The sequence below is a fragment of the Diadema antillarum genome, unplaced genomic scaffold (assembly GCF_040938485.1).
Source record: "Diadema antillarum isolate AM-2024a unplaced genomic scaffold, OU_Dant_1.0 seq00000886_RagTag, whole genome shotgun sequence".
NCBI classification, from domain to species: domain Eukaryota; kingdom Metazoa; phylum Echinodermata; class Echinoidea; order Diadematoida; family Diadematidae; genus Diadema; species Diadema antillarum.
The window spans coordinates 39,043-50,911 of NW_027271750.1; the positions used below are offsets into that span (position 1 = coordinate 39,043).

Sequence of the window (11,869 nt, forward strand, 5' to 3'; positions counted from 1 at the left end):
CATATCATTATGACACATCAGGTTATTCAGATAATAACTACAATGTATTCTGTTGGTAGATCCTGAGGAAGGCCTAATGACTGGCCGAAAGCTTGACTGAATAAAAGGGAGACTCAAGATCGAGAGCAACGTCCGCCTCAGTCTAATTTCTTTCAGTATAATGCATCCGACAATGAGGCACCGCGCACGTTTGGGACCCAGGGAACTATCTCTCGCACTATATATATATATATATATATATATATATATATATATATTTATTTATTTATATACAATTACATATAACTTTGACAAAACACCTAACTTGATCACGGCAGACAAATGGACAACTTGATATTGAAGCCGTGAACGATGCATCCATCAACTTTGTTTTTGAATTTGAAGTATAAGGTAAGATTGTATAACTAAATGAATTGGGATTTTTTTTTTTCAGATCACAGGTCCATGTATTTTCAATTTGTGCTTTTTTCTGGTAGACAGAAAATCCGTCATATCATTTTCTTTTTTGACATTTAAGGGATTCTGTGAAGCAAGACACAGTCTCCGCGGAACATATCCCCGACAAAATACAGACCGATCTTTCGGTCAATTTCTCTGGATGCTACCATGAAACTTCATTTGTCAGAAATACGAAAGAATAGTCCTAAGAAATATGACCATGCAGAAATTGACGTCTTTGCATAGTGCTGTGCGCGTAAGTGTGTATCAAGTTATATTGTACACTCGAAAGAGCACAAAGCAGAAATTGCATCCACTGTCAGAAACACACCACAAACCAGTTGCTGAACAGGCTTTGACGAGAACCACCGTATGGAAGTAGAAGTTGAAAGGGCATTGTGATTCATTCAAAGTTAATCTCCTGTTGAAGTTCAATAGACTCTTGGCTTTTAATTCTTTTCTCTCCAATCAAGTTACGTAAGCTGGAATCCATTCATCAGCACTTGCTATGGGTGGGGCTGGTCTCCTAGCTTTGTGGTGAAAGAAACGGTCTATTGCACACAATGTTGTCCTTTCCATTAGGTTTCAAATTCACTATCACCTCGACTCCTCGAAGGGACATCAGTAATCCTTTCAATTAAATCTGTTTACTCTTTTGAAAGCGTTATGCTTGGTGGGTAGCCAGATATGCACGAACATCTGAGCTCCACAGGGAGTCCAGTCAGCCGTGAAGCATTCTACTGTATGTGATAACACTGTACATTGAAGATGTTTTTTAGTTGCTAAGTTTCGGAGGAGTTTCACATTAGGTGCAATATTTGGGGGCTGTCAAAGGCTACCGAGTTGTGGTGAGAGGGGAACACGCCAAACTGAGGGTAGTAGACCACCGTACGCCTTTGCTGAAGGGGTTGAATGAGTCAGGGAGGTGAGACAAAATGAGTCTATACCACACGTGCGCTCATTCCAACTCCAAGGTTGTCTTTTGCTAGAGTGTGAAAAAGGCTGACGTTGAAGGCTGGAAATGCATTTTTCTTTTGAAGGAGCTTTTCCTATGGCTGCTCACCGTACACCAACAATCATGCAGATCACAAGATTGAAGGTAAGCTGTTTTGATACAAAGGGCCCTTTTTCAACAGGTATCTATAAAATATGCAAATACATGTATAATCGCTGAAGTTTCCACAGTTGGAAACTAATAAACAGGAAACAAAATTACACTGTAGCTCTACAGTATCAGCTATTGGATTCACTTGGAATACTACTACTACACACACACACACACACATACTAATATATAGCTATATAACATGCACTGTTTTCAATGTTCACAGTGCATTACAGTGCATTTCCTTTAATGCATTTATGTATTTATTTGATTTTTTTTATCTGTCACTTTTACTGATAATAATCTTATATCCAAATATCAGTATACTATACAACTGAACTGAGAACTGGCAATCTTATTTTCATGAGTAAAGCATTCAAACTGATTACAGTTAAATACTATTGTGAAATCTCTTTGCAGCACTTCATGGTCCCCGTACTGTTATGTACAATGTACGTAAGTATATGTACAGATTGAATGAGAATGGCGTTAAGTTGTCTCAAACACTCTGGCTTTAGTGGCAACTTAACGCCCTTATCATTTTCATCCAACGCATTGTACACATGTGTAATTGAGAATACAATCACTAAAACGGTGATGTGCACACAAGAAATGATGGACCCACTAAAGGCAGATGACTTTTAATACTATTCACTAGAACCTGGCAAAAACTTTATTGCACAAACTCAAAACAAACTGATGTACAGTTCTGTTGTCAAAAGGCACATTGCTACTTAACACACCAACGATTAAAGGAAAATCATACCCTATGGCATCATGTATTGTCTAAACTTATGTCATACACTCCTATGATGCTAAAATCACTTCAAAGAAAGCATTTTGGCCATTCATGGACATCTAAACAAACAAATAATGTGGTTGTCAGGTGATTTAGTGCCACACTATGACTTGCGAGGTAAAGTAATGCATGTACATTATGCAGTAAGTTTTATTCATGGTTTTTGTTTGTTCGTTTGTTTTATATGTTGTATTTTTTTTTTCTAGAAGAACTGTTTTTAGTAGAACTCTTTTTCAAGTCGCAAATTACGAATTGACTTCCTGGCTAAGCATATTATCTCTACATAATATCGCTGAAAATGTAAACATACAATGTATGTCACTTGTAAAGAATATTCACATCAAAGAGTACACAAATATTGACTCGCGCACTTAAAGTACATTTGATCCGTACAGGGAACTGGAATGTAATACATACATAAGTATATCAAGGTGTCTATTATCTGAAAGACATTTGATGTAATAAGAATACACAACACATACTATATACAGAGAAACTCCTCTTATACTCACAGGACACGGCTATAAATAATAAATAAGGTTATTGTTAACACAATCTTTATGATCGTCTTAAAATTATTTTTCTATGCCATCATGGAATGCTTAAAAAAAAAAAAAGAGGAAAAAAATGCAAAACCCACTAAACAATCAGCAAACATGCTCTTACCTAACACCTGTAAGGTTCTGTAGTACATCATGTCATGGATGCAATTTGTTTTCTCTTCAGCAGAAAAAACTTTATATTTCAGTGCTGTAATTGTTAAACATTTCAGCTAGAGGGACCTCATAGCACTCTTGTCAAATACAATGTACATCCATTCATGCCTCTTGTCAATTGTAAAACAGCAGAATTTAACAATTTCCTTGAAGTTTCAAAAACTTTGCAAATGGCTTTTTCTGAAAAATACTTGTTACAGAGGAAAATATGTGCAGTATATGAAGGATAAACATAATTTCCATGCAGAGAAACTTTTCCTCATATGGAAAAGCAGTACACATACAGTATCCCTGAAGAAACACAAAATACCTACAAATTTGTACATCATGAGAATTGTTTTGCTAATACACTGTAATTCAACAATAATTTACCATTGCTATATTTGACTGTCATGACAGCACGATTAGAAGGTAGGCAAATTCGCATTGTGTGGATTGCTTTACACTAAGTACAAACTGCCAACTCAAAGAAGAGTAGCAATTTCATAGAGCATAGATAAATTGTGCAATCTGTTAACGTCAGGTTTCTACAATGAGATAAATATTGACTTATCAAGATGAACTGTGTCAAATTTGTCCAACAGAAGAGAGATTTTTCAGCTCTGATAACATGAAAAACTGCCTGTGAGGAAGGATGATCTCCATTTTTGATGGCTGCTCAGGAGTCTGCATGCAGCTAACACTGGCCGTGGGGGCAGAGCCGGTGGAGTGCATCATGCGCCTCGTGCACACCGTTGTCGGCCGCATATTCCAGCAGAGTGCGGGCTTCACTGGAAGGAGACAGAGTGAGTACACAGTCATGTATGTTTCGGAAAAACAGGCAGACACCTAATCAGCACTGTGCAGCATTAAATCTCTTCTATATTACACCCACGGCTGTGCCATCATACCAACAGGCTAACAATTTATGAGTAAAGAACAATAAAAATGAAAATGTCACTCTTTGGGGGAGAAGGATATGGAAGAAATACAATCCTGCACTGTATGAAGTACACGGATAAATCAATCATGTATGCAAAAACAAAAAGTGGAGAGACAGACAAAATGTGTAATATACATACATATGTACAAAGATTTAAATGACTGCAAGGCAAATGACATGACAATATGACATCTAAGCCTGTAACTTTGTTCATCTAACTCTAACATGGAAATAACATGAAAACCTAAGCATACAACTATAATATTGACTTCACAGAGGACAGACAGAGAAAATCAAACGCAAGCTTTACATCAATCATGTGGACAACACTTGTCGCACTTACTCCTTATTCTTGACATCAGTCTTGTACCCATGGAGATGACCAATCGCAAGATTATGAGACGCATGAGCATGCCCTCTGTCAGCAGCATATCTATACATGAAGCAAAAAAAAAGAATGACTTGACATAAGACTAAAGGAGTAAGCTGGAATATTGAACCATCCTAGTGAAGCAGCCAAATTATCCCTAAACTTACGATAATCATTCGTTGTGTTGTGTTTCTTTTTGCTCTGTTGAGTTTACTTTGAGTATAATGTCAAAGGGAATGAACTACATTACTAATCCAGTGAAATTAAAATATGCATGCATTGAATTGTACATTGTACATTATGTATACATTTGACAGTGGTTCACAGTTCAGAACTTCTAAAAAATGGCAACCTGGCTGACTAGTTGACTGACAATGTACAACTTGGGAAATCAGTAGCTAAAAGATATCTCGCCTTTCATCTAACATTGTCATTAAAAAAAAAAAAAAAAAAGGAGTGACATATGAGTGTGGGTGGAAGGATGAAAGAGAAATATAACTCTGGTAAGTTCCATTACTTTGACAATAGCATACCCCTGAAGAATAATTCATACTCATCTACAAGCCTGCATTCAGGAAGCAGTAGCAATGCTTGTTAAAGTGATATATGGTACCGGTTCAGATATTTAGCACTGTGTTTGCATTTCATTTAGTATTCTTTAGTTTTAGAAAACTTTTCCTGTCCAGTTTGTTACTTACAAAAAAAAAAGAAGAAGTACAAATATGACTGTGCATCACAAAACAAACAAGAAGTTGCTCGCCTTGACTCAACATGAGGACACAAAGTAGATGACATGGATCAACATACCAAGTAGTCAGTCTTCAGGGTTTTTTTTTTTATAGATTTTCTGAAAGAACAATTCTTCTACATAATTCTAAAATTTGGGATCAAGTAACAAATCAGAGATTGTTTTTTTTTTTTCTTTGCAGTGTTTCTAGAGCATTTTTTTTCCAGTTTGATTTAATTAGGTAGGTCTTACAGATCTCCTTTCATTTCTTAAAAACCCTTCACACACCCTCACTTTCTCACTTTGAACTCTGACATTTGAAAGGACAGTGCTACTGTGTGCAGAGATGGAATCACTGATGAATAGAATGTGCTTAATGAATGTGGAAGACCTCAGCTTAATCTGATAATCCCTTCATTGTGGTTGCTGCAGAGTTTAATCATCCCATTTTTTTTTTGTCCCAAAGTTTAATCTTCCTGTTTTTTGTCCCAGAGTTTAATCATCCTGGTTCCCCCCCCCCCCCCCCCCCCCCCCCATTCACTGCACAGAGCACAGCACAGCAAGATAAAGCACTTTACCGGCAATAGGCATGCACACTTCAGTCACACTAATTACCTGAACCACTCCATGGCTTTGTCCTCATCAGTGTGGGTTCCTTCTCCCCAAAGGTATCTCTGGCCCACCATGTGGGCTGCATGAGGCTGGCCAAGGTGAGCATAGAAGTGGGTGACATGGAACTGCAGCTTGTCCATGTGGTAGTAGGAGAAGTAGATGAACCATGCCACAAAAATAACCACCAAGATCTGAAAGGCATGTAAACATTTGAATAATATAAGCAAACTCTGGATGCACCGAGGTGTGAAACATATTAAGCTCTTGGGTTATTTACATTGCTCTGTTCAACTGCCTAAACTTTACCTGTGTATTTGAGTGACTACAGTACACCATGAGACATGCCAGTAAAAGGACAAGTTCACCTTCATACACTGTAATTGTGGACATTTTAGCGGTATATTAATTTTTGTGTAATTGGCATTACTGGTACTTCTGGCTAGCAAGAATTCTAAAACCTGTGAAAATATCTTCATATTTTCTCTGCACATTGTGAATGGATTGACAATTGTGCAGCGTGAATTCAACAATCCGCGAATATGTTTTTGAGCCGCTCAGCACGTTATTAATTAATCATACCAAAATACTGACATTTACAATGAATGTGGATTGAGTGAATGCAGCAATAAGTTGAACACATCAGTGAAACTGAAAGTTGAAGAAAATTAGACAATCCCTTCAAACTTTGAACATCTAGAAAAAGTTATGAATGATATAGGCCTACAGAAAATTCAACATTCACATTTCTCGCACAACAAAAGAGCACTTGAGTCTTCCCTCTGTGAAGTTAGTAACAAGTCAAAACTTACCATGACAAACGGGAATGTGTACTTAAGAAAGACAGGAAATTCTATGGAATTCTTGGCAATCCTGGGTTTTCGGAGGCTATATTATTTTAGGCTTCTAACTTCAGCTCATAATTCAGCTCGACAATAAAAAAAGATCAACAGCAAAACAATGATACCGTAGATTACAAATGCACATTGGAAAGGTATTACGTGCATTTCACACGTACCGGTACTGCAGAGATGCCAAGTTCAAAAAACTTTTATGAGTGAGATTTTTATGACTCGGCATCTCGGCGCTCGCGCGCATGCGCACGCGAACGAGGAGGGTGTCCCCCTCCAATGGTAGGGAGCTTTTTTAAATTATTAGCTCTTAATGATGCAATCTGGTGCATACTTTAGTGACTATTTTTTATTAATTTTGAAAGGCAAAAGGGAAATATACCTTCAATTGCAACTATCACTTCAATCCTTTGAGCTATGCTCCTTATTTTTGGCCCAAATTGCAGACTTCACCAGATGCGTGAGAAAAATGGGTGCCATGCGTGAGATTGTGAGACAGACCCTAAATGCTCGAGTCTCACGCAGAATGTGTGAGACTTGGTAGCTCTGGGTACTGTCAATCGAAGGTAAAGGGTGTTGGTTTCAAAAGTACGGCGCAACTGAGTAGACTATGTCAAAATAACAACCCACACGTCACATTCGTAGCAGTTTACGCTAATGTGGCAGTTATCTTGTGATTCTTGGAGCGAGCGTGTACCACAAATCGCATTTTTAATGCACACTGACTTGTGAATTCAGAGTAGACCCTCTACCAAAAAATTTTTCTTAACATGTGAGTCAAGTTTCAGGCAAAACACTGTCAACACAGTTCGGGAAACCCACTCACAAGGGGGGTCCCTCCTTATAAGTAACCCGTCCCCCTTATAAGTAACCCCGTCCCCCTTATAAGTAACCCCCGGGGCACCCCTTATAAGGAGTCTCCACGCTTTTTTGCAATGCAACGCGAAAATGAAAGGACTGCGGCAATTCGCTTGATTATGTCCATAAAGCTTCACAAGTTTCCTAGTTACTCATGAAATTTGAGCAAAATCGGTTTGAGGCATCATATCTAAAATCATGGATTTAAATGCGATGTCAAACGACCCATGCGAATGCTGAAATGCGAGCGATTACTGGCGTGAGTGTCGCCAGGCGCGGCGGCGCGGCAATGCTTGAGTGCGGACGTGGCGACTGAGTGGCAGACTCAGTCCACACTGATAGAGTAGGTGGGTAATTTTCCAGTTTGTTTTCTGGAATCCCGCGACGCGACGTTTCAAATACATCACATCACGCATCCAGCACATAGAGTCTACAGACGGCGCGCAAGCTGTGAGATTTTGAGAGCGAGCTTGTGCACGCACCGGAGGATGCGTGCGCAATCTCAAAATCTCACAGCTTGCGCGCTGTCTGTATGTGCTGGATGCGTGATGTGATGTAACTGCAAACTGGGCCTGATGCAGTACCAAATTTAGTCTGGCTTCTAGACCCTCTGCCCGTACTATTTCACTATTCAGGTCTGCCACGTCTGCACTCAAGCATTGCCGCGCCGCCGCGCCTGGCGACAATCACGCCAGTAATCGCTCGCATTTCAGCATTCGCATGGGTCGTTTGACATCGCATTTAAATCCATGATTTTAGATATGATGCCTCAAACCGATTTTGCTCAAATTTCGTGAGTAACTAGGAAACTTGTGAAGCTTTATGGACATAATCAAGCGAATTGCCGCAGTCCTTTCATTTTCGCGTTGCATTGCAAAAAAGCGTGTAGACTCCTTATAAGGGGTGCCCGGGGGTTACTTATAAGGGGGACGGGGTTACTTATAAGGGGGACGGGTTACTTATAAGGAGGGGCCCCCCTTGTGAGTGGGTTTCCCGAACTGAACAGTGAGTTAAGTGTCAAACATGTTTTGGATACCCAACTAACGCTACATCACATGTGTAGCTCCATTTACTACTAACGTTAGTAAAAATGGTTTACACGTAACACTTTAACAGTGCAGTGCCAGTGGACAGCCTGGGGGGGGGGGGGGGGGGGGGGGGGGTTACGTTTTATACGGGTTACTAGTAGTTGGCCTCCTGGCTTGTCTGTAACTACCTCAATTATCGTTGTGAGCCAGGTATCGGGTTTCTTGCGACGAGCGAGATAAACCTTCCCCTTAAATGGAAGGGACGTGTCCTCTTCTGGTCCAGATTCATCGGTGAATGCATATTTCTCCTCTTCTTCCTCCTCGTACTGATCATCATGTTCTTCTTGCCTATCGGGCACGAAGACATTTCTTGCTCGGACGCCGTCTTCGAAAAGCGTCGAAAATTCAGCCATATTGTTTACGATGAACTAGGCAATGGAGATCCGTGAATCAAGACGTTTAAAGATATAAATTATGTATACCCATGTCACACGTCAAAAAAAAACATAAAAATGAAATCATTTGAAATGAAAGCAATTAATAACACTTATTTTACATTGTTATTATTTTGATTTACGAAAATTACAGGCTACATTACCTATAAATAGTAAGTAGAAGAGTTTTATTTTACGTACGCGTCTTGACTAGATTCTAAAGCTGGTCACGTGATTTCCCATTCAACTTGCGTGTGGTGCATGGTAAGCGAGCACTACTGTTGACCTCGCCATGCATGCAATGATGTTGACATTTGCAGGTGAGTGTGGTGTGCATGCACTCAGTCGCCACGTCTGCACCACAGAACTATATAGGTAGAATGATCAAGTGGGGTCTGAAAGCATAGCCAGCGCACGCGATCTCCGCCATTTTGGTTAGTCTTTTGTTACGTCACGGATTGCGTGCGCAGAACAGGGTTTGCAGGGTTACAGCATAGCGCAGGCCTACGCTGACTTTTTTTTTCTTCTTTTTTACCTCCCCTGGCCCTGTTCATCGCAAGCCGTGACGTAACAGAAGACTAACAAAATGGCGGCATGCAATGTGCGCGCAGCTGGCTATAAAGCTACGCATGGGTTGTGAATGGGCTTGATCAATCTACCTATTTATATCTGTGGTCTGCACTCAAGCATTGCCGCGCCGCCGCGCCTGGCGACACTCACGCCAGTAATCGCTCGCATTTCAGCATTCGCATGGGTCGTTTGACATCGCATTTAAATCCATGATTTTAGATATGATGCCTCAAACCGATTTTGCTCAAATTTCGTGAGTAACTAGGAAACTTGTGAAGCTTTATGGACATAATCAAGCGAATTGCCGCAGTCCTTTCATTTTCGCGTTGCATTGCAAAAAAGCGTGTAGACTCCTTATAAGGGGTGCCCCGGGGGTTACTTATAAGGGGGACGGGGTTACTTATAAGGGGGACGGGTTACTTATAAGGAGGGGCCCCCCTTGTGAGTGGGTTTCCCGAACTGAACAGTGAGTTAAGTGTCAAACATGTTTTGGATACCCAACTAACGCTACATCACATGTGTAGCTCCATTTACTACTAACGTTAGTAAAAATGGTTTACACGTAACACTTTAAGTACAGTGCAGTGCCAGTGGACAGCCTGGGGGGGGGGGGGGGGGGTTACGTTTTATACGGGTAATACTAGTAGTTGGCCTCCTGGCTTGTCTATAACTACCTCAATTATCGTTGTGAGCCAGGTATCGGGTTTCTTGCGACGAGCGAGATAAACCTTCCCCTTAAATGGAAGGGACGTGTCCTCTTCTGGTCCAGATTCATCGGTGAATGCATATTTCTCCTCTTCTTCCTCCTCGTACTGATCATCATGTTCTTCTTGCCTATCGGGCACGAAGACATTTCTTGCTCGGACGCCGTCTTCGAAAAGCGTCGAAAATTCAGCCATATTGTTTACGATGAACTAGGCAATGGAGATCCGTGAATCAAGACGTTTAAAGATATAAATTATGTATACCCATGTCACACGTCAAAAAAAAAAACATAAAAATGAAATCATTTGAAATGAAAGCAATTAATAACACTTATTTTACATTGTTATTATTTTGATTTACGAAAATTACAGGCTACATTACCTATAAATAGTAAGTAGAAGAGTTTTATTTTACGTACGCGTCTTGACTAGATTCTACAGCTGGTCACGTGATTTCCCATTCAACTTGCGTGTGGCGCATGGTAAGCGAGCACTACTGTTGACCTCGCCATGCATGCAATGATGTTGACATTTGCAGGTGAGTGTGGTGTGCATGCACTCTGTTGTTCGCCTGCCTGCTGCACCACCATTGTTGTCGATACACACAACTCCAACGACGTCGTGTACCATCGACACGAATGTCATGTATGTGTACCTGCGTTTTCAGTTGAAAAGCTTTTCCAGCGCAAACCAAAAGTGCTGAAAGAGTACCACGGTATGCAGTATCTGAACAGATCGCAGGTCGACCTAGAGCTCGGGAGCGGAGCTTTTGAACATATAAAACGCGACGTCTAACGTGAAGACAGAGCAGAGTGAGTTTTAGCCGTGCCCGGCCAGTGAATTTGAGGCTTGAGCAGTTGAGCGGGCGGCTCGTTTTCAATCGACCAAGCAAGACATGTTTTAGCGGGTAAGACTCACTAAGACAATTCGGCAATTGTGCCGACAATTAAAGCATGGAATGATTTAAGTTAATAATAGTACAGTAGGCAAGTCCGGGAAATTCGCTCGGGGGGGGGGGGGGGGGGGGGGGGGGAGTGAGGGTGGGGCATGCTCATGAGCATGGGATGGCCAGGGTACCCATCATGGCCATGACAGGCCCTTGGGGCCGCGGGGCGATATCAGTCTGGGAAACCCGCTCACGAGGACTGCCTCCGCGTACGAGCACTGCCCCGCCTCATGAGGCATGAGGCCTCCTCCCGATCCCGGGGGGCCTCAAGAAGCCCCCCCCCCCCCCATTCACTTTTTATTCATCTCACATCTGACGTATACATTGTTACAACTTTGCACGGTGATTTTTTGTTACACACACATGTCCACTATCCATGATGAAAAGAAGAAAAAATTCTGTTTTTTTCTTCAAAAAACAAGTTTTAATCAACCGATGCAGAGCGACCCATCAAAACACAGGCGCCAGCGTGTTCGCACAATGCAAGACTGCCGCATCTAGCGGCCTGATCTGACTAAATATTTTCGGTGCTTTTTTCTGCGGCTCTCACCTCTCTGCGCACGTATCAGCCTCGTGAAGCCGAAGAGTGAAGTCTTACATCTTTTTACAAAAATTCGTAATGAGAAAAATAACATCAGTACTAACCTGATCTTGTTCATATATTCCAAATTACTATTCCACACTGATAGAGTAGGTGGGTAATTTTCCAGTTTGTTTTCTGGAATCCCGCGACGCGACGTTTCAAATACATCACATCACGCATCCAGCACATAGAGTCTACAGACGGCGCGC

The 11,869-nt window shown here is 41.1% G+C and overlaps 1 protein-coding gene across 1 annotated transcript; it reads right to left on the reverse strand.

Moving 5' to 3' along the window:
• Window positions 1-3,734: 3,734 nt before the first annotated feature.
• On the reverse strand, window positions 3,735-8,836 carry LOC139740825 (uncharacterized). Its single transcript, XM_071651397.1, has 4 exons — window positions 8,612-8,836; window positions 5,693-5,880; window positions 4,324-4,413; window positions 3,735-3,828 (listed from the first exon to the last, which is right to left on the reverse strand). Exons 1-4 carry the CDS (start codon window positions 8,834-8,836, stop codon window positions 3,735-3,737), a joined length of 597 nt encoding a protein of 198 aa, XP_071507498.1.
• Between the last annotated feature and the right edge of the window lie 3,033 nt (window positions 8,837-11,869).